This window comes from Podarcis melisellensis (assembly GCF_964234715.1).
Source record: "Podarcis melisellensis genome assembly, chromosome: 10".
Classification (NCBI taxonomy): Eukaryota; Metazoa; Chordata; class Lepidosauria; order Squamata; family Lacertidae; genus Podarcis; species Podarcis melisellensis.
This window is the reverse complement of record NC_138542.1, coordinates 22,365,681-22,389,695: the sequence shown is the minus strand read 5'-3', so window position 1 is coordinate 22,389,695 and position 24,015 is coordinate 22,365,681. Positions and strand designations below refer to the sequence as shown.

General features: G+C 42.0%; 1 protein-coding gene across 2 annotated transcripts in view; it reads left to right on the top strand.

Annotated features, from left to right (window-relative positions):
- Window positions 1-24,015, top strand: part of CFTR (CF transmembrane conductance regulator) — an 89,080-nt gene that overhangs the window by 48,116 nt on the left and 16,949 nt on the right. For both annotated transcript variants that reach the window (XM_081928918.1, XM_081928919.1), the window contains 10 exons: window positions 652-1,372; window positions 2,669-2,797; window positions 4,196-4,233; window positions 6,571-6,839; window positions 8,534-8,613; window positions 11,914-12,064; window positions 13,437-13,664; window positions 15,275-15,375; window positions 18,865-19,107; window positions 20,333-20,488. In XM_081928918.1, coding sequence (XP_081785044.1) covers window positions 652-1,372; window positions 2,669-2,797; window positions 4,196-4,233; window positions 6,571-6,839; window positions 8,534-8,613; window positions 11,914-12,064; window positions 13,437-13,664; window positions 15,275-15,375; window positions 18,865-19,107; window positions 20,333-20,488 — 2,116 coding nt within the window. The remainder of the gene's footprint in view (window positions 1-651; window positions 1,373-2,668; window positions 2,798-4,195; window positions 4,234-6,570; window positions 6,840-8,533; window positions 8,614-11,913; window positions 12,065-13,436; window positions 13,665-15,274; window positions 15,376-18,864; window positions 19,108-20,332; window positions 20,489-24,015) is intronic.

Here is a 24,015-nt window from a genome sequence, read left to right as displayed (position 1 = left end):
TTAGGTAGGTTCCGAACATCATGAAATGCACATTATTCTATGGATATTGTAACTGATTGGATTGCAATAAACCCTCATGATCATTCCAAGCTTCTTAGTCTGAATTTCAGTAGTTCTGTAGATCATCCCAGGATGTGCTATAAGCCTTTGTGCTGGTTTGCTGACCTCACCTTAGCTGTTATCAGTCACTTAATGACATTTAAAAGAACTTACTTCTCATCTATGTTTGTGTGCAAATAATACAGTAGTTTAACTGAGCCTTAAAAAAAACAAACACACACAGGCAGGGGCTGGAGCACATGGAGGGTGCCCCGGGGGTGATAGGGGATGTCGCTCCCTCAATATTGGGGGTGAGTGAGTCCCCTGATTCAAAATATTGAGGGGGCCGGAGCTCCCTGTGCCCCATGCACCCAGTGCTGGTGGCTATGATATTCAGATACCTAGCTAGAGTCCTCAGTGCACAATTACTTGAGTGGCATGCTTTCTTTTGCTCTTCAAATTGTGTCTTAGCTAAATGAATCTGGGTTGTTGCTTTTAAGCTGGAAAGCACTCAAAGAAGATCAGCAAAATTGGACAGAAAATGAGGTACAGAAATGAGCAATGATTACCCTCCTTGAAATCTCTAATTGTCCCCCCCTTCTTTTTGCGAAGCTGTGTTTGCAAACTTATCGTCAATAAAACTAGAATACTTGTTACATCGAAGCTGGAACATTTGAAAATAGCAGACAAGATACTAATTTTACACGAAGGAAGCTGTTATTTTTACGGGACCTTTTCTGAACTCCAGGGTCAGAGACCCAACTTTAGCTCTGAGCTGATGGGATTTGATGGTTTTGATCAGTTCAGCACAGATCGAAGGAACTCCATTCTAAGCGAAACGCTGCGGAGACTTTCTATTGGTAGCGACGGCATGGGCGCACCAAATGAAATGAAGAGAACGTCTTTTAAACAGACCTCAAACTTTGTGGAAAAAAGGAAGAACTCGGTCATGAATGCGCTGAATTCTAGCAGGAAGTTCTCCTTTATGCAAAAAGCTCCATTGCAGGTCAATGGTATAGAAGAAGGCCTTGGGAAACCAGTAGAAAGAAGGTTTTCGTTGGTACCGGACTCTGAACAAGGAGAGGCAATTCTGCCGCGCAGCAATGTGATCAACGCAGGACCCACGTTTAGAGAACATAGAAGACAGTCTGTGCTTAACTTGATGACCCGAACATCAGTTCACCAACGTCAGAGTTTCTACAGAAAGGGCAACGTATCCATACGTAAAATGTCAGTAGCCCACTCGTCTTGCGAGACAGATATCTATGCCAGGCGCTTGTCTATGGACAGTGTGGCAGAAATAAGCGAGGAGCTTAATGAAGAGGATTTAAAGGTACGTGGTTCAAATTACTGTTGGTAGATGTGCATTTATATACCATCCACCTCATAAAATGTAGTCCATGAAAGCTTATCCCATAATAACCCGGCTACTCTTTTACATTGCTGAAAGACTATTTTATCAGCAAACATACTAACATGGCTGCTTTTCTGTAAGATTGTTGTCAGATAGGCTTCAGTTCCCAGTATCTACGTAACATGGTCCTCTATGACTGAACACCCAGTAGAGCATTCTTGTATCACATACCCCTTTGATTTCACATTTGAAAATGTAATTAATGATCTCAGGGAGATTCTTTTCATGGTAATAGTCCTACTCAGGTGTTGGATTTACTCACATTCAAAGAACGCATGAAGGGCTGCAGGTCGGATGGTATGTGTGGCTCCACTCCCCACAACCATGCATTGTTTGAACGCAAGTAGACCCAGCACTTGAGTAGTACTATTGTTGAATCAAAGTACAAAGATTACATTTGGGCTGTGCTTCAGCGAGCACAGCAGTGCTTTGTTTATTGTGTACTATGCAATTAAAAATTATTACAACCAAGTATCCAGGTGGTGAACATAACACATCCTTAAAATAGTAAAAAAATACTTATCCAACATCTGTACAATAATCAGCGGTTGCCAGATATTGTCAAAATCTTCTCCTTCATTGCAGCTCCTCAATGGTTTTTTTAAATAAAAAAGTTAGAAGTATGAATGCAAAGAAATAGACTGGGCAAATATTCTTAAGCATCTTATTGTGTGAGCATCATATTGCAGCATCATATTGAATTTAACTTTCAGAAAAGTTAAATTCCTGGCACATGCAAAATTGCTGAGCTTTTAAGAAATTGTTCACCTTTTTTGGGGGGGGGACCTCCCCCCAAAATACTGATTTTTAAGCTTTCGGAGCTGCTTTTTCCATCGCGTTGCCATACATCCAGGGTTTCCCTGAAAAAAATCCCCCCGATGCCATTTTTACATCCGAAAACAATGAGATGTCAGGAATTTTCAAGTATATAATATTGTTTAGAAGACAGCTAGAAACTTAAAAACTTTCATACACATCTCAACAATAGTCAGCTCTCATTCCTTTGAATAAGGTGCCAACGAAAGATTATGTTACTCAGATAGTTCTAATCAGTGCTTTTTTCAGGGGGCACTCAAGGGTACGGAGCAACAGAACCTCTTTTTGTTGTTAAAAAGTATGGCTCTTACTGTAGCAACTTCATGGTGAGTACCAGCACCTATTTTTCTAGAAAGAAAGCATTGGTTCTCATTGTGTTCTTGTCCATTCTTTTCCCAGGAATATTTTTGTGAGGATTCAGAGACCATGAATGCTGTTACTACATGGAATACATACTTCAGATATATTACTGTCCACAAAAAGTTGATTATTGTGTTAATTATATGTGTAGTTATTTTTCTAATTGAGGTAAGTATATTAACTCTATTTTAACTTAACTCTGCTTAAGCTACTATAAATGAAAGCACTGTTGGTATAGCTCTTTTCATAGTGATAGCAGTAGAAGGGAGCCACTGGCACTCCTAACCCACAGGCACTGGCGGAGGAAGAGAAGTGCAGGGGGGCACTTGCAGCTGCTCCCCCCGCGCTGGGGGCCATGCCCCCAGGATGCACATCACGCCCCTGTGGGCGGCGCGCCACGCCCCCGGGATGCACGCCATTCCCGCCCCCACCTGCTCTCTGCCACTGCTCACAAGGAAACTACACTCTTGGCTGATATTGATCAGTTACATTACCATGTCATCTCTAAGAATTTTCATCATATTAAGTACCAGCAAGAGACATAACAGAACATGCTCACAGTATTCCATGCATGTTCAGGCATTGTGAGTTGAGCAATCAGGCTGTAGCATGGCTCATTAGAAAACAAAATAACCCACTTCAACCATTTAGGGGAAGATGGGTTAAAGCCTCAGCGCCTAGGACTTGCTGATCGAAAGGTCGGCGGTTCGAATCCCTGCTGTGGGGTGCGCTCCCGCTGCTCGGTCCCAGCGCCTGCCAACCTAGCAGTTTGAAAGCACCTCCGGGTGCAAGTAGATAAATAGGGACCGCTTACCAGCGGGAAGGTAAACAGCGTTTCCGTGTGCAGCTCTGGCTCGCCAGAGCAGCGATGTCACACTGGCCATGTGACCCGGAAGTGTCTCCAGACAGCGCTGGCCCCTGGCCTCTTAAGTGAGATGGGCGCACAACCCCAGAGTCTGTCAAGACTGGCCCGTACGGGCAGGGGTACCTTTACCTTTACCAATTAATTCTAAAATTTAAGGTGGAGGAGGGAAACCTTTTATGTTCTAGATTAAATATGTTCTAGTCTGACCCATGGTTTACTAAAAAACAAACAAACCTGTTAATGTGTGTGAAATTAACGGTGTGATCCTACTAACAGTTACCTTTCTGCATGCTCTATTTAACACAGTGTTTCTTCTAAGACATTGGTAGCATTGCACTGTAAACTAAGGAAGAAAACAGAGGGTAAAAATAAGGTTGATAAAATATAAACTGGTAAACTTTAAAAGTGAAAAGAAAATTAACACATACACAAAGGAATTAGATAAAAATAGGAAGTTGCTTTAAACATGCACTACCATTTTATTTAGATTCCTTTCATACCCTGTGTTTCCCGAAATTCCCTAGACAGATGGTTCTCCCCTATACGAACAGGTTTCTGGGCTAGATGGGCTGTTGGTTTAATCCAGTAGGGCTCTTGTTATGTTTTTAACATGTATGCCATCTTGGACTTCTTGGAAAAAGAGCAAGATAATGACAGGAAATGATGATGACAGATAATTAACTCTGTGTTTCTATTTGCAGGTCGCTGCTTCTCTTGCTGGAGTATTGATTATCAATAAGTGAGTGTTTATTGTATTATATTATTTTAAGTTATTAGTTGCTTACTATAGAGGGGGAGTTGGCTCGGCAATCTGGGAAGGTAGCCCAACTAGGAGAAGGAAAACTCTGACCCTAAACCTTTGCTGCCTTGCAGCTGTACTCATTTGTGAGAAAGGCTTTGGGAAAAAACCATTTTGCCTGCCTCTCAGGACATCCTTGGAAGAAGGAGTAAACCCTACACTCTGGAGTGGAGTCCCTAAGACAGTGGGATAGTGTCTTGCACTCCTCCTTCCAGCAACTCCTGCAGCCAAGCTGGTGCCAAACATATCTCTCGGCTTTCCTTTGGACAGCAACTGCAAGGCCAAGAGTGGGTGGGAGGTCCTGTTGTCTGGACAGCCCAGGACCTCCATACATAAGGTCCAGGCTTGCGCCTCAGAGAGATTACTTCAGTGCTGCTAACACCCCGAAAACAATACAGGAAGCAGCAGTTCCAAGTTACTGACCTCTGCAGCCTCAGCAAGCACTGTGATTCTCCAGCAGCTTGATTTCACCCCCAGAGGTGCACTCCATTGTCTCTTGAGACAGATGGATGCCAACAAATATTTACTATAGTTCTAACATTGATCGACATTTTTTGATGTACCTGCATTTTTAGCAAATGCTTAGGTAAAGGCAAAGGGACCCCTGACCATTAGGTCCAGTCGTGACTGACTCTGGGGTTGCGGCGCTCATCTCGCTTTATTGGCCAAGGGAGCCAGCCTACAGCTTCTGGCAAACCAGAGCAATGCACGGAAATGCCGTTTACCTTCCTGCCAGAGTGGTACCTATTTATCTACTTGCACTTTGACGTGCTTTCGAACTGCTAGGTTGGGAGGAGCAGGGACTGAGCAACGGAGGCTCACCCCGTCATGGGGATTTGAACTGCCGACCTTCTGATCAGCAAGTCCTAAGCTCTGTGGTTTAACCCACAGCGCCACCCTTAGCAAATGCTTATCAATAAGCTAGTTTTCTGAAGCAGCAGTGTGCAAGGCAGTGGCGTAGCGTGGGTTGTCAGCACCCGGGGCAAGGCAAGTAATTTGCGCCCCCTAACCCGTGGATTTGCGCCCCCAACCCCCAGATGTTGCGCCCGGTGCGCCCGGCCCCCCTTGCACCCCCCACGCTACGCCACTGGTGCAAGGCAACCATTTTCAAAGCACCCTAGCCTTATATGAAATTCATTATCATGTCCAATCTTTCTTTTTCTGTGAAGATTTTTTGACCCATGGGAAATATCAATTGGGAGTCACAGCAAATGATTGGCAGGGCCAAAGGTGGGTGGGGCTTGCAACACTGCATACCTTTTTATTGATACCCAATACCTTCTCTGCCTTTCACACAAAGAGGCAAGTGAGAATGAATATACAGTGGTGCCTCGCAAGACGAAATTAATCCGTTCCGTAAGGCGCTTCGTATAGCGGTTTTTTCGTCTTGCGAAGCAAGCCCATTGACAGCTTAGCGGATTAGCGCTACAGCTGTCAAGCGGCTTCCAGCAATCAGCTGTTAAGCGGCTTAGCGGCTTAAGAAAAGGGCGAAAAAAGCGAAAAAAACCCGCGGGGGGATGCAAGATTTTTTTCGTCTTGCGAAGCAACCCCATAGGGGAATTCGTTTTACGAAGCGCCTCCAAAACGGAAAACCCTTTCGTCTAGCGGGTTTTTCGTCTTGCGAGGCGTTCGTCTTGCGGGGCACCACTGTACTTTGCCACAGCAAAAACTTAAAACACTTTTCTTTGAAATCGACATTCTCCTCACCACTATTGCAAATTACAGGGCGGTTAGGCTGGCCTCAACCAGAGCCAGGGCTTTTTTGGCTGTCGCCCCAATCTAGTGGAATGCTCTGTCGGAAGAGACTAGGGCCCTGTGGGACTTGACATCTTTCCACAGGGCCTGCAAGATGGAGCTGTTCCACCAGGCCTTTGGCCAAGGCACAGTCTGACCCCGTCTCTCATTCTGTAATCCTCATAGAACTCTAGCCCAATGGTTGCCATTAATTTGATTCTGAATTGATTTTAGAACATATTTCAATTAATTGACTGTAATTTTATGTAAAATGTGCTATTTTTACTGTTGTTAGCGACTCTGAGCCCGGCTGGGGAGGGCTGGATATAAAGAATTATTATTATTATTATTATTATTATTATTATTATTATTATTATTATTATTATTATTATTATTATTATTTATTATTATTACAATTTTACCGAATATTCATTTTCCATTTTCTGTAGATCAGAAGTTCTGATTTCTGCCCCCAACTTTAGAACAAAGAATTAACTCAGACCTGTACTGATCATAGTCTATGCTTTGTTTTGTTTTCAATAGGTTGTCTGTTTCAGATAGCCAAAATGCAACACAGGCAAGAAATGCTTCCTCCCAAGATGTGGAAGGCTATGCAGTCATCATTACGGAGACTAGTGGCTATTACATCTTCTACATTTATGTGGGAGTGGCTGATACCTTACTTGCCTTGGGCCTTTTTCGAGGCCTACCCCTGGTGCATACTCTCATCTCGGTTTCTAAAACCCTTCACCGCAAGATGCTGCATGCCATTCTTCAGGCACCCATGTCTTCCTTCAACACATTGAAAGCAGGTATAGACCATCTCACTCCCTTTGTGGCACATGTCACCTCGCCCATCAGCTTCCTCTCAGTTACTCTAGATTACAGGGGTCAGCAAATTTTTTCAACAGGGGCCGGTCCACTATCCCTCAGACCTTGTGGGGGGCCGGACTATATTTTTGGGGAAAAACAAAAAACGAATCAATTCCTATGCCCCACAAATAACCTAGAGATGGATTTTAAAGACAGTGGTACCTCGGGTTACATACGCTTCAGGTTACATATGCTTCAGGTTACAGACTCCGCTAACCCAGAAATATTACCTCAGGTTAAGAACTTTGCTTCAGGATAAGAACAGGAATCGTGCTACGGCAGTGCAGTGGCAGCAGGAGGCCCCATTAGCTAAAGTGGTGCTTCAGGTTAAGAACAGTTTCAGGTTAAGAACGGACCTCCGGAACGAATTAAGTACTTAACCTGAGGTACCACTGTAAAAGCACACTTTCTACTCATGTAAAAACGCCAGGCAGGCCCCACAAATAACCCAAAGATGCATTTTAAATTAAAGGGCACATTCTACTCATGTAAAAACACATGGATTCCCAGACCGTCCGTGGGCCGGATTTAGAAGGCGATTCGGCCGGATCTGGCCCCCGGGCCTTAGTTTGCCTACCCATGCTCTAGTCTAGAATACAGTACTTGGGTTGAAAGCTATTTAGGTCAGCGCACATCTTAGAGGAAGCCTTGATGAATGCAGTGTAACTTCCGACAGTTGTCCTAAACTCACTGAGTTTGAATTTAACCGTTGCTCGAGTCAAAAGAGACGACCTCTGAATAAACATGTTTAGGATAGGCAGGGTACAACTCCAGAAAAAAACTAATTTAGGGGAGCAAAGGAGGGTCATTGTCCACTATTAGGGTAGCAACTTTTAAATTAGGGCAGCCAGGTAAAAAAGAGGATAAGACTTTTAACACATGTACAGGGCAGAAGGACATCACCACCTCATCCAAGCCCCCTCTAGCATGGCAGACCTGGGATTTGGACTGTGCCTTACCAAACCAGTCACTTTTCTCTCCAGTTACTCCCGGGGTGGGGGAACTATGGCCTATTCCCAAGTGCATAATAAGCACCGTATTGTTCCATGTATAAGACTAGGTTTTTTAACCAAAAAAATAGGTTTAAAATTGGGGCTCGTCTTATACACAGGTCGTGCTGAGGAATGTTTTCGTAATTTGGAGTATCCCAAAATAGGAGGCGTCTTATACATGGAAAAATACAGTAGTTATTTGTGCTCCATTATTCCAGCCACCTTATTTTACTTTGTTTTTGCTTATGCTATCATGTTCCCCTATACAAAGTGCATTTTCTTAATGTTATGCTGAGTGGGCAGTAATGCATTGGGCTACAGGCCTGCATGCCTCTTTACCAACATATATATGATATAATGTGACATAGGCAGTACTTTGTAAAATTTTACTTATACTGTAGATCATTCAGACCAGTCTCCTTGTGCCAAAGTTCTGTTGTCTATATGAAAACAAATGTCTTTTTATGGTAGGTTTCAGTTCAGTGCTAAATTTTCTCCAAAACTTCACACAATTTTTTTTAAGTACTCAGAAATTATTACTACTAAGAAAGGTTATATGTACAGTTAATATATTAATAAACTTTGCCCATATTAGGAATAATCTTCTCCTCCTATACCATTTCATTTTCTTCAACCTGTAGGTGGAATACTTAACAGATTCTCAAAGGACATAGCGATATTGGATGACCTACTACCGCTTACAATATTTGACTTCATCCAGGTTTGTGAAAATAAATATATATTTTGCAGAGTGGCCGACAGTGCTTTGTTTTCTGGTTTTCTGACCATCACTTACGAAGATCAGAAAATAAAAAGAGACAAATAATAAGAAGCAACAAGAATAAATGAGTGCTCATAATGTTTGTGTACATAAAGCTTATTTTCAATGTTTTGCCACCCAATTTGTGCCTTTATGACTCTTCTTTTCTCCCATTTATGTTTTTATGCTCTTTTCTTCTTGTGCATGAAGCTCTTAGCTCAGCTGCTTATTCCATCCTCCTCCTGGCTTCCTTGTTGGCATCTCAAGAGACAATGGAGTGTGTCTCTGGAGGTGAAGTAAACCGCTGTTTAGCAAAACCAATGTGACCTTCCTGGGGTGCAAGCCTGGGCAGTGTGTATGGAAGTCTTGGATTGCCCAGACGACAATACTCTCCTCTTGGCCTCCATGATGGGGTCCAAAACAGAGCAGTACATTTGCCTCCAGCTTGGCTGCAGGACTTGCCAGAAGAAGGTGTACAAGGCCTTCTGATGAAGCCAAGGTTGCAGGTCTGATCCCCATATGGGACAGCTGCATATTCCTGCATTTCAGGGGGGCTGGACTAGATGATCCTCAGGGTCCCTTCCAAATCTATAACCCTACAATTCTGTGATATGAGTGTGCATGCACACCCAGAGAGAGACTTGGGTTGAAAAATCCAATTAAACTGAGTGGTGGCAAATTCAGGCTAGACCAAATAAAATCCTTATTTACATAACACATAATCAGTGTGTAGTGTTTATCTGACCCGAGATGTGGGAATGACCAGTACATCAGATGGCCTTAAAAGGAGAATTCTGTGACAGTCGTGATAGCTATATGCAATCTATGACACTGAACAGCAGTTGTTGGGGCAACAAGGAGGGAGGACCTCACTACACTGGTAGTTGGCTTTCTAGAAGCATCGGTTTGTACTCAGGATGGTAGATTAGATGGTTTGATTCAGTAGGGTTCTTCCCATGTTCATGAAGATGCATATTTTAGCTGAACCAAACATCCCTTTCTTAAATTCTTAGTTAAAACTGTGATGACCATTCGACCCTGCATTATGATTTCCATACTCTTTCTCCTCCTTCTTCATTGCCTAGCTAGCTTAACACAGTTCGTAAAATAATAACCAGCCAGGAATAGTTCACATGACAATAATGGATATTGAGCTATCCAATATATGGATAGGACATACATTTTTTTACAGATTTTTGTTCCACAATGGCTTTATTTTCATAAACTGAGTGGGCCACCAGTCACCTAGAAAAAACCGATGTTAAACAAAAAATGTATCTAATGAGCATTCATCTTGGATGAAATAAATTCATATATTAATTTGGCATTTGCAAAAGTGATGCTGAGTCCTATGACTTTGACAGGTGAGTCCATTTCCTTCCAAGACATAAAATGCAAGTTCTGTTTCCATGGCTTGTCAAGCTTTTGGCCTCCGAATTGCGGCATTTCAGGAAATACAATGTGTGGTCGAGGCTGATCCATTTCATAAATGGAAGAGCTTCCAGTCACCCAAAGTTGGTGACCATGTTAAGGTTTCCCAGTAAACCAACTTGATGATAAACATTAGCGGATGGTGTGTTGGGTCTACATCTGACCTCTGTCTGGCTGAGTCACTGCAGCTTACCAGCACAGAGGGGTCCAGTGGTGGTGGTGAGGTTGGCATGGCGCAAACACAATGGCAGAGCCATTCTGGCATTCCTGCCATCATGTTTGCACTACACCACACGAAGAAGAAGAAGAGGAGTTTGGATTTGATATCCCGCCTTTCACTCCCTTTAAGGAGTCTCAAAGCGGCTAGCATTCTCCTTTCCCTTCCTCCCCCACAACAAACACTCTGTGAGGTGAATGGGGCTGAGAGACTTCAGAGAAGTGTGACTGGCCCAAGGTCACCCAGCAGCTGCATGTGGAGGAGCGGGGAATCGAACCCGGTTCCCCAGATTACGAGACTACCGCTCTTAACCACTACACCACACTGGCTCTCCACATTCCTCCTTCTCTCTATCCTGGGGTGCTGCGGTGGCTGAAGTGGATCGAGGTCAGGTGAGCAGTGCGGGCCCACCATGCCATCCGCTGTTGGTGATAAAACTTGAAACCTTCAAGTAAACACTGAATTACTCACTGTGATGGATCCACAGTAAGTATCAACTCCTTACTTGGAGGCTTTTAAGTACAGGTTGGATGGCCATCTGTCATGGATGCTTTAACTGGGATTCCTGCCAATTCAGGGGGTTGGACAATGACCGTTGGGGTCCCTTCCAGTTCTACAGTCGTATGATTCCATGTTAGCTTTAGCTTTATTAGAATAATTTCTGCCTTTTTTGACCAAGTTGTAATAAGATATCAATTCCTTGCTGATGAGCCTTGAGGCAGTTTTTTCTCTTCAATTATTACCATTATTATTAATAATAATGATTAATTTCCCTTCATCCGAGGATCACAGAACGATTTACAATATAAAAACACAGAAATACATACCATAGTAACAAACATAAATAATAGCCCCCCATTGTTTAAAGGGCCATAGGTTGTTTAATTAGACAAAGAGAAGAGGAGTGTTTTTGCCTGAAGGTATGTAATGGCAGCGCCAGGCAAGATTCCCTAATGAGAGTATTCCACAAGTGGGGAGCTACTTCAGAGAAGGCCCGTTCTCATGTTGCCACTCTCTGGACCTCTCATGGAGGAGGCACACAAAGAAGGGCCTCAGATGATTGTCTGTGATTACCCTGAGTAATGTTCTGATGTTATGTGTTCCTGATAAAGACAAATATCCATGGGGTGACGCAGAATAAATAGTTCCACCAGAAAGCAAAATCCATGATTCACAAAGGACAATCTAGAGCCTTGTTCATGATAATATTATGCAAAAAAGACGTGCATTTTGCATTGTCATAGAACAATTTTCATATTTATAGCCATGAATTGACAGTGTTCCATGAAAATTGTACAAAAGATTGTGCATCCTATTTTGATAATTGTACAGGTGTACATTTGAAAAACACTGTGATGTCTTCCAGACCACTGTTAAATGAGTGCTTGATTTAGCGAATCATGAAACCACTTATTAATTTCCAGGACCTTTAGCTCCAAATACTATCAGTTTCTTTTTGTTCTCAGATGCAAACCCTTGTTGGGAAGACACTGCTGGGATGTTTGAAATATATATGCTAATACCTCCTCTGGGGAAATTAAATCACCAATTTGGAATTTGTAACGTAGAGGGGACGTTTACTGTGTCAATAGCATTTTTCTTTCATCCTGCAGTTAATGCTCATTGTGATTGGTGCTATAGCAGTAGTATCAGTCATACAACCCTACATCTTCCTGGCATCTGTGCCTGTGATAGGAGCCTTTGTTATGTTAAGAGCATACTTCCTGCACACTTCTCAGCAGCTGAAACAACTGGAATCTGAAGGTATGGCTGGCAAAAATTGGTAGATTCCTAAAAGATACAAAAATAAACTGAATAGAGATTTACCATTTCACTTTTCCTCCAGCTCCCTTTAATTTCCCAATGCAAGATTCCAAAGTCTGAGGACAGAATGTACCCCTGTAAAGACATTCAGCGAAAGCTCAAGAGCAGACTAATAAAGTGTGCTCTGCTTTGCAGAGGGGGAAATATTATGAGCATAACTGCAGCACAACAGAGTGTTACGAGATTTGGCATATGGAATGGATATGTATCGAGAAACAACTTACTTTTTATTAGGGAGGCAAGCTGGTTAGGAATGTTCAACAGCCTTACCATTTTAGTAAATCCAAAATTCCTTAAATTTGTCCATTTAGCAGCTTTTGGATTTATTCACAATTTGTGCATTCATAATTTGTGCATTGTTATTGGTAGGGTTTTGATGCTCCTTACTATTGTGACCTAAGTCCAGTGCCTTTGAGATGTCTTATGCCTCTCAAAAAGCAGTGTGTAGTATGGAGATGGGAAGTTGTTGCTCTGCAGATCTTTCTGAGCTACCATTTTCATAATCTTTTAAGTCTAACAACTTCTAGAAAGCCATAGGTACCCCAACCCTGCCCTAGTAGGAGAACTGTGCCTAGAGAGGCAGATTCTGAAGGGCAGAGGTTTTTCTTGAAGCCTGGGCGCATATCTGTGTATAAGAGGTTATCCTGAGAAGGAGGCCTGCAGGCAAAAGAAGAGCCTGGCATTGTGTTGAGCAGCTGACAAATAAGACATCTGTTGTTTCATAAAAGGGGTCACTTTCTTTTATGGAAAACAAACTGTTGGAGAGGTTAACTCTACATAAGACTATCTTACTATTTTTCTTGCATAGAAGCAAACTTTGAAGGATGCTTCTAAAAGCTTTGGAGATTCAAACGGATCAGTTGAGCTCCTTGAACATGGTTTCAAGAAACTCACTTTTACTCACGGCAGCCAAAATCACGTGGTCAGCATTTAAGCCGATTGATCCAATTGAGCCTTTTAAAGGGCACAGGGCTAGGTGAAAGATGGCAGATGACATCAAGATCCTAGGAACCCTTGAAGAATAAGCAAATTAGATATGCAGATTTTTCTTTTGTTCAACGTGCAACCACACAACTTGTAGCAGTTGCAGATATATACAGACTGATATCAAAGAATGGAGAGTAGATATTCGCAGTCTGTGAAATGCTGTTCTGAATGTTCTTTGACATGATGTAGTGCTATAAAAGAAGGCAAGAATATGCCTAATGGAAAATGTATTTGTTATCTTTGTGTTGTTGTTGTTTTTAAAAAAGATCCAGTTCATTTCTGGAAAGTACTAAAACTTATTATTTTCAATTTGCATTGTTTATAGCAAGAAGTCCAATTTTCACACATCTTGTTACAAGCTTAAAGGGGCTTTGGACACTCAGAGCTTTCGGACGGCAACCTTATTTTGAGACGTTATTTCATAAAGCCCTGAACTTGCACACAGCGAACTGGTTCCTTTATCTGTCTACATTACGTTGGTTCCAGATGAGGATAGAAATGATTTTTGTTGTCTTCTTCACCATTGTGACCTTTGTTTCTATTTTAACTACAGGTACGTAGCTTTGCTTTCTATACTAAAATGAGGTTAAAAAAGAAGAAGTTTTGCTGCATATTCAGACCTTAAATAGGTTACATCCAGTACTTCTTCCAGTCTCCATAATACTGTCTGCACGTCCTAAAGGCCTTTTAACATCTGACATGCCAGGGTCAAGAGACAGAAGTGGGCTTGACCAATGGAAGTGATTTTCACCTTTGTACAGCAGGCCACATTCCAGCAGTGCGAAATTATTTTTCTACACTTCTCCATCTCCACCCATGCAAGCAAGAGGTGTTATCACAGTTCAGGGTCACATTCGCAAAAGAATTAGAAAGTGGTGTGGAGCAGAGCCAGTGAGTTGTGTGCCTTGGGAGGAGACAAAGCTTAGAAGAACCCTGAAGCCCAGACAAAACATTAGGCTCCTCGGTCTGAGTTTCCACAGCCTTGGTCCAGTGCATTGCCCACAGACAGCTAAAGTCGGTTGGCGTCTGTGCTAGGGATGCTCAAGGAAACTGGTTTGGTCTTCATTCCAAAGTGAACTTGCCAAATTTGTCACCCACCAATTAATGTGCAGGTTGGACAAGGTTTACTTCGGGATTCAAACCCCATTTGAAGGGCTGCCTTTCCTTTCCTTTCCTTATACAGTGGTACCTTGGTAGTTGAACGGTTTGGCTCCTGAACACCGCAAAGCTGGAAGTGAGTGTTCCTGTTTGCAAATGTTTTTTTGGAAGCCAAACATCCAACATGGCTTCCAATTGAGTGCAGGAAGCTTCTGCAGCCAATCGGAAGCCGTGCCTTGGTTTTCAAACTGTTTTGGGAGTCGAACAGACTCCCGGAATGGATTAAGTTTGACAAGCAAGGTACCACTTTAAATTCCAACAGCTGGGAACTGCTGGAAAGTCAGATGACCTGCAGACAGGGCTGCAAAAACCCCTGGAAGGTCTGAATGTGATGCTGCATAATCCCTCCCTCAGCTTTATTTAAGAGGGAGGCGAGGGAAGCTTTCCATATAAATTCCGAAGGACGGACAGCATGCCATAATGTCATATCCTCCCAGGAGCTTTGCAGCTAATTTGTAATGCATTCACCTTTCTAGAGGTCTTTCTTTTTTAAAAAATTGCATACAGTGGCACCTTGGGTTACAGATGCTTCAGGTTACAGACTCCGCTAACCCAGAAATAGTACCTCGGGTTCAGAACTTTGCTTCAGGATGAGAACAGAAACCGCACGGCAGCAGCGGGAGGCCCCATTAGCTAAAGTGGTACCTCAGGTTAAGAACAGTTTCAGGTTAAGAACGGACCTCCAGAACGAATTAAGTTCTTAGCCCGAGGTATCACAGTACTGTACTTAAAAAAAATAATGTCCTGAGATCTGGAACAGACTATCTATCTACTGGTCACATGTGCAGTTGTTGTGAACCAAATTTAGACTGGTTCATTCATCCCTTATCAGTGCCTCATACTGTACTATAGTGCATTTTGGCTCAGCTTGTTCCTCCTTACAGTACTAATCTCTGTGCATTTCTCACCATTTGTATTTGAGCATGGATCTATTATTGCATCACTTATGTAACTGCCCCTCTACATATACTGGTAGGTTTTTAAAATGTGTCTTTGTACTTGCAGGTAACGGGGAAGGAACAGTTGGCATTATTCTTACACTAGCCATGAATATTATGGGAACCTTGCAGTGGGCCGTGAACTCAAGTATAGATGTAGACAGTCTGGTAAGAACCATGAGAATTAATTGAAAATGAGATTTCATTTTCATTTTCACATGCTCATAAAATGTATCACTTTGGCTGTAGAGTTATAAATATGTGCAGTTATAAATATGCTTGCACTTGTAAATATTTGCTAATAATTCACCCAGAATTCAGTTATCATTGGGTATAGTTCTTCTAGAGGCCCAGTCTTGGGCTGTCAAGCTCTTTCAATGACTCTCCATTATTTTTTCTCTCTTTTTGTTATGGCAAACATTTACTTAACCCTTCTTTTTTGTGAGTTTAGTACACACTTTCCATTGTTCAGCCCTCATAATTTTGGCTTCAGCCAACACTCTTGCTGTTTATTTATTTTATGTTTCCTCTTATCTCCTTCAGAAATCTTTAAAACATTACAGCTGCGTATTTTGCAGATCTGAATTGCACAATGATGTGTTCTATTTCATAGCTTTGCCCCAATAATTCTGATGACAACATTTTTTTCCACTGTTACTCTCCTCCCCACCTACCACCCCTTTCCAATCTTCTGTTACATTAGCATTTTCTTCCTTTCCGTGTTTTTCAAATTGCCCCCCTAGCATTGCAATTGCTACTTGCTTCTGGTACTCCTAGATTGCATGCCAGCAGGGAGACTTCTCAAATTGCAGACTCGAATGGTGTTCAGAAAGAGGACTATCACATTGGCTGAAGTGTACTGAATATTAATACAGAACACTAAATATTAATTTCAGGAAAAACCTACTAGCAGTGCAGAATATGCTACAGCCTTTGTCATCAAATTACCCCACTGTTGCTGTCTATCTTATTTAATGGTGTTGGCCATTCACAGATCTACATAGCTTCTGGGGAGGAAAAAAGGATTTAATTATTTCCCCCATGAACATTTTCATTTGGATTTTTGCTTTCAAATTCCATGAGCTCATGAGGAAGTATCTAAATGCCCTGTAAAATCTTATGCATGTCTTTTTTTACATAAAACATCCTCTGGGCCTCTGCAGTTAATTGTTCAAATGATATTTTCAGGTGTGATGATTAGTCCTTACAAAGAATTTGTTAAAAGTGCTGCATAATTTCAAGCAAGAATAAAGGAAAAAATGCATAATATATGGGCTATATTGGATTACTCATCAGTTACAAAATGTTAGGCTGATGAACTGGAAATATAGCGTTGCAGTGAAAAACTGTTGATGCAAAATTTGTTGCAAAGGATTTTGAGCTAGGCGGTTGTTTCCATGCCACAGAGATATACATTTTCTTTGTACTTTTAATGTTATAATTATTCCCTCAATGTGCCCATTCCTCTCACTTGGTCTCAGCTGACCTCTGCTAAATCAATGGCCTTTCTCCATCAGTTTTTAAGGGCAGTTTTGATGTGCATACTTTTGCTTTGGGACATTGCTTCCCCCCTCTGCATCGCATATGCAACTCCTTGTATGATGATGCATACAGGATTCCACTAAACACCACTTTAGAGTATAGCACAAGAAATACAACTCAGATGAGAAACTCCTGTCCCCCAAGGTACATATTGTTGTTGTTCTTTAGTCGTGTCCGACTCTTTGTGACCACATGGACCAGAGCACGCCAGGCACTCCTGTCTTCCACTGCCTCCCACAGTTTGGTCAAACTCATGCTGGTAGCTTCAAGAACACTGTCCAACCATCTCGTCCTCTGTCGTCCCCTTCTCCTTGTGCCCTCCATCTTTCCCAACATCAGGGTCTTTTCCAGGGAGTCTTCTCTTCTCATGAGGTGGCCAAAGTATTGGAGCCTCAGCTTCAGGATCTGTCCTTCCAGTGAGCACTCAGGGCTAATTTCCTTAAGAATGGATGTGTTTGATCTTCTTGCAGTCCATGGGACTCTCAAGGGTCTTCTCCAGCACCAGAATTCAAAAGTGTCACTTCTTTGGCGATCAGCCTTCTTTATGGCCCAGCTCTCGCTTCAATACACCACTACTGGGAAAACCATGGCTTTAACTATACGGACCTATGTCGGCAAGGTGGTGTGTCTGCTTTTTAATATGCTGTCTAGGTTTATCATCGCTTTTCTCCCAAGGTACATATACAAACTAGATTATCTTTTCCCTTATAATTCTGTAAGTGAGATAACTCTGACAGAAGCCTGAGGCTTACTGAAGTTTATTCTTTTCATAATAAACTGGTTTTGCATGATAGGCCAGTGACTTTAATTGCTTACTTTAGAAATGTGTTTGCAAATTCATTTCTGCTATTATTTATCATATTTTATATCATGCCTTTGCTGTTTGGATATTGGATGAACATGGATCTTGCTTCAGCTTTTTTTTCTTTTCAGCAGTAATGTTATTGTTCTCCCCTGTGACTTCAGATGTGTCTCTTTCAGGGGGGAAACAAAACACTTTCTTGAACTCCTTTCCCTTTTAAATTCGATTCACATTAGTTATTTCTTGCCACTCCACTCCCCTAGCTCCATTAAATCAGCTTTTTAAAAAAAAATAGAAAGGGAACAAGGCTTCTTCCCTTTCTTGCCTTATTCAGAGTCACAATTTCAGTCATCACATGATTGGTTTTGTCCCGGCTACATTCTATCTTTTCATTTACCAGTTAGTGGTAGTTAATGAGCAAGCCATTCACAGCTCATTTATTTGAATGAGGTTTTTCTTTTATTCTTTTTTGATTGCAACAACTCAGTAGTAGTATGAGCTACATATGGATAACTGAGTGGCCTTTCTTTGAACTTTCTGACCAAAGTAAATGAATCAAAAGTGCCAATCAGGACTTAGGAACAGTGTTTTCCGAAGTCTGACGGCATGACAGCCACACAAGCAGAAAAACAACCAGTTAACCACAAAGACTTGCAGTACTTTCCCACCATCAATGCACAAAGATTCTTTATCATGAAGTTTGCTTTCCCATGGTGAACAAGTCCCATTGTTGTCCTAAGAGCTGAAAGGTCAGGATAAACTAATAACTGTCTTTCAGAAACTCTTTTTAAGAATAGCCCTGCTAAAGAATTAACTGTGGCAGAAGCAGGCTACTGCTGCTCATCTTAACACTATCACATACAATTAATAGGGAATATATATATATATATATATATATGCAGGTTTTGGTGTCCTCGGGTGTCTTCCCGTGTAAAAGTTGGGGTGTCTAGGCGACGTTTCGACGAGGTCTCACTCGTCATCTTCACCTCGTCGAAACGTCGCCTAGACACCCCAACTTTTACACGGGAAGACACCCGAGGACACCAAAACCTGCATTCCTGTACCCGTGAAAATCTACGAAAGCATATATATATATATATATATATATATATATATATATATATATATATATTAGTGTCAGAGAACCAAGTACTTTATCCTCACAATTTATACACTACAAAGTAAAGATTAATTTGTTGACATCAAACTCAGTAGGGTGAAGTTTGTCTGCTTCTATGCCAAACTATGTGTGTGTGTGGGGGGGGGGACATGTTTCAAAAAATGACTTCGGTGGTTCTTGGTCTGGTTTTCAGATGCGGTCAGTGAGCCGAGTATTTAAGTTTATTGATATGCCAACAGAAGAATCCAAAACTGCACCGTCTTTGAAAAATGGAGAGCTTTCACGCACCCTCATAATTGAGAATAGGCATGCAAAGGAAAAGACTGTCTGGCCATCTGGTGGGCAAATGACAGTGAAGAATCTCACAGCCAAGTACATAGATGGAGGACTGGCCGTACTTGAAAATATTTCCTTTTCAATAAGTCCAGGACAAAGGGTAAGAATTTTTCAATTAAACTATGAATAATAATAATAATAATAATAATAATAATAATAATAATTTTTTATTTATACCCCACCCTCCCCAGCCAAGACCGGGCTCAGGGCGGCTAACAACCAATAATAAAAACAAGTTGATTAAAATACAATTTAAAAAACAAGATTAAAATACAACATTAAAACATTAGGATGCAGCCTCTTCACAGGAGGAGAAAGGAAAGGGGGAGGGAATCAAACTGATTCTAAGCCAAAGGCCAGGTGGATCAACTCTGTCTTACAGGCCCTGCGGAAAGAAATCACATCCTGCAGGTCCCTGGTCTCATGAGACAGAGCGTTCCACCAGGCCGGAGCCAGTGTTGAGAAGTCCCTGGCTCTGGTTGAGGTTAATCTGACTTCCTTAGGGCCTGGGACCTCTAGGGTGTTGCTATTTATGGACCTTAAGGACCTCTGTGGGGCATACCAGGAGAGGCGGTCCCATAGGTACGAGGGTCCTAGGCCATGAAGGGCTTTAAGGGTCAAAACCAGCACCTTAAATCTGACCCTGTACTCCACCGGGAGCCAGTGCAGAATGATTTTATTGGAAATCAATAACATATAGAAACATTGTTTAGATAGATAAAGCTCCTGGTGCCAGAATAACATAGAATATTTGCAGAAATGAGTTTCCAAAAGTAGAAAGAAAGAAAGAAAGAAAGAAAGAAAGAAAGAAAAGAAAAGAAAAGAAAAGAAAAGAAAAGAAAAGAAAAGAAAAGAAAAGAAAAAAATGAGTTTCCAGTTTTGGTTGGAAGCAGGGTGTTTTTTTCCAGCCGGAACTCACCAGAACTCAGTTCCAGCACCTCTCAGCTGGGCACCATTGCCATTATAAGAGAAAAAGGGAGGTGTTCATGGTGAGGTCCGGCACATCTTTCTCTAGAAAAATAGCACTGGTCTGAACTATGAACTATGAATGAACTGTGGTTCATATGACTGGACGTTTGCCCAATTTTGATGCCAAGGGGAGAGTAGCAAAACTGGGGCAAAAATATGTTCTTGTTATAAGGACAGATTCTACCATATCATCAGAAGCTGTGCACATTCCTGCTGTTACATTAATATTTATGGTTTCAAGCACATCTCAACACAAAACATTCTTCTCTGAACTGCTCTTCTGTTAATTTCTAGCACGCAAATGATTAATTTATGAGAGCGGTTTCTTCATTAATTTATGTTTATAAATATTGCAGGTGGGTCTTTTAGGAAGAACTGGCTCAGGGAAAAGTACGCTGCTCTTTGCTTTTTTAAGACTCTTGACCACAGAAGGAGATATTCAAATTGATGATGTCTCCTGGAACACCGTCTCTGTGCAGCAGTGGAGAAAAGCATTTGGAGTAATACCTCAGGTAACTTTATACTAGCCTGTAAAATAAGTTTTTACATAAATCAATCTGCCCAAAATTGTACTTTGTTGATGCACAAAACTTCAAATCGATTTAAAGTTAGAAAAGTGGAAAAGAAATAAAACCAGACCAGATAGATATAAGACTTAAGAGTAGTGTATGCATTCTTGTCTTCCCTGTTTGCAGGGCCTTCTCTGTAGTGGCACCCTAGTGATGGAATTCCCTCCCCCTGCACACATAACCCTCACAATATTGGGCTTCTGTCATGAAGTAAAAATGTATCTGTTGGAATAATGTTAAAAGATTAGCAATTTCATAGCTGAGTTTTGTAAGAACTCTTTAGTGGATGCTATCTGGACCCAGCAATGTGTTAGTTTTTAGCTTGTCAGACAGGCCCACACCTTAATTTCCTATCACTGCTATTTACCTCAGTTCCTTATATGCCTTTCTTAAGAAAGTTAATCCGGTTCAAAGATCAATGAAATTGTAATAAAGGATTAATTCAGTAGTTGCCTTTTCCTTCTTTAGCACATCTCCCTTGTCATTCCAAGGTCTGTCTGCCTCCACGGCCTGTTTCCTGCTTCAAATGTACAGTATTTAATGTTCAAGTATTGTTCTTAATGCTTTTATCATTATTATTTTTTGCATCCCTTATTGTCTGCTTGCATTCCTTTTGCCCAAGTTTGTGTTCCTTATATGGGCAAGTATTCCATTTTCTGAAGGAAGTCTTCTTGCTTCTGTTAGCTTCTTAATAGCTGGTACAGTATCTTCTTGGCCTGGTCTGCATTCCAGTTAAGCTGCTATTATTGTGGTTTTGAATACACCCCCCCAATCATTCTGGGGAGATTTCACCATCTTGACTTTCCTATTCAACTTCATTTTTACCAATCCCTTCCTTTTTTATTCTCCTCTTTGGAAGCCAAGTCTGACTGTGCTGGACTTTCTTGGCAACTGTCCACTTACTACTTACATATCTCTTGAATTTACTAGTGCTGAGGTCATTGTTTCTAAATGGTTCAACACCACAGGTCTCAGGGGCCACTTAAGTCCAGAGTCTGGTCATTTCCATGACAAACTTTTTGTGTGGAACACTGCGTTTGAACCCACTCTTCGATAAAAATAGTGAAGTGTTTGCTCTGTGCTCAGGCTAACATACCTGTTCATTTCTTACTAATGTTAACTGGCTTAACATAGCCACATTCAACACTTGCCAAGAAATTTAAAGTAATTCCTCCAAGGTTCTCAGTTACTGATAAATTGGTGTGTCTACTACCTGCCTTGCTGCACTTTTAAAAGTAAGCAACAGAACAAAGAAAGCCTTTTGTGTCCCAGCTTCCAACCAGATTTTAATATTTGTTTGCTCTTTCCCTGTTCCCCGGAAGAGATGCAAATGTATTGCTAAAACTCTGGAGGTTATGTTCAAATGTAACTTCCTGTCCCCCTGTTCACTATTACATTCTTAGAAATTAATAAGTTTTTCCTTGCTTACTCTCAGTGGTTTCTTTCCTTCACGGAGCTTTCTTACACTGGATCATGAAGGTGGTTGAATTCGTTAGGTGACCTGCCTCTAACTCCTGCTGTTAATTGCAGCGGTCAACCATTCAGGAAGGATTTCAAGAAACCTCACTAGGCTCTCCCAGGAAACTACTTCCACATAACATAAATTTCTTCTCAGTGGCAGGCATTAGCTCTCCAACACTTCAAGGCATTAGAGTTCAGTCAGTGTGTCTAAAAAGAACTGGGAAAGGGTGTTCTCCATCACGGAGAGCACTTGTTGCGGTTGGGGATTCCAAGACACCTTGCTGTTTCTGGGCAGATGGTTTGGCCAACTCGTAAGCAGGGACGGGCTGTTACTGGGGAAAATTACATGTTGCCATTTAGTGATTGGCAGCCCTATTTGTTAAATACAAGGCACGCAGCAACGGACGTCCTCTTTGCCAGATGCAAAAATAATTTGGTCGCAGTTGCTGCAACGCCGCTTCTGGCGTGGCAGTTGCAGTCCGGCTGCCACCGAGCAAGCCAGGAAGCGCATTAACAAGGTGGCGGTAAAGAAGGTCCTCGCCTTAGGCGGTTCTGTGATCATGCACCCTGCTATTTCCTTCAAGGCTGTTGTCCTCTTTAGGGCAGATGGGGTACATCTTTCCCCTGTAGGAAACGACACCTGGTTGGCTGCGGTCGCTTTGGGTTTGAAGGAAGGGTTGCATTTGTGAGTGGTTTGGCGGTGAGCTTCAGTGCTCAGTTGGCAGTTAGCCATTGGACTGGAATTGGTTGCTGGGGGGGTATGGATTTGGCTGTGCCTGCCCCCCAAAATGCTGCTGCTGGTGGAGGGGTATGGATTCGGCTGTGCCTGCCCCTCCAAAATGCTGCTGCTGCTGCTGCTGAAGGGTTTTACCGTTAAAGGAACCCAGGGGCTCCCTCATGCTTTTGTCCGAAACCCCCTGGCAAGGGGTGAGGGCCACGCAAGCCCCTGGGAGCATGCTGGGGAGAGGTGAGGCATGGTTCCCAGTCCCGTCTCTCTCCCCAGGTGACTTACCCTTCCTGACTTCGCGGGGGGTGCAAATGTCAGAGCTGTCCCTGTGCGGGGGCAGTTAGTGCTACCAATGCCTAAGCAACCACTCACATTGCTGTATTTGAATAAAGTTGTGGCCAAAATTATGCCAATTTTTTTTAAAAAAATATTAAGTGTCAATTGTGTTTTCCTTTGGGGTGTCTTGGGGACCTCGACACGCAACTGGCAATATTGTGTGCCTCAGAATTGTTCTGACTTTCCTGGAACCGCAGTCAACTCATATCACTTAAATGAACTTCATACCTGTCTACTTTCAATGCGTGAAAAATGGAATACAGTTGCAATTTAGTGGCCCTCTTGTGTTACTGCCTGTAAAATACACAAAATCCTTGTCAGGAAGGAAGAAGGAGTCTTTTGGCAACACTAAGCATTGTTCTTAGTGGTCCATCTTCCTCCTATTAGAAAATAATGTGAAATGGGGAACGGGAAACTTTGAGAAGAGCAAGTGGCAAGACAATGCTTACTCCATTTGGATACAAAGCTAAGCATCAAAGAATGCAGTTTAGGGTATGTGTGGCTTGCTAGCATTAGCAAGAAGTTGACCTTGCAGTACCTTCTACTCTGCATTACTTGCTCCAACCTGTTTTTAAAATGTGTTACCCAAGTTAAATTTTTATATTCCAGTTTTGCTAGCTGAGCAAGCAACCCATGTCCTTTTCCTTTTCATCATCATCATCATCATTATTAAAAAATTATACCTGTAGATCTCAGGGCAGTTCACAGGAAAAAAAAATACACAATGAGAACATCAAAACAAAACCATTAATTCCCCTCCCACAATCACATTTAAAAGGGTATAGGACGTTAATCAGCCAAAGGCCTGGGTGAAGAGGAAAGCTTTTGCCTGGCACCTAAAGAAGCATAATGAAGTTGTCAGCTGAACCTCCCTGGGGAAGGCATTCCACAAATGAGGAGAAAAGGCCCGTTCTCATGTTGTCACTCCCAGGAACTCCTGTGGGCA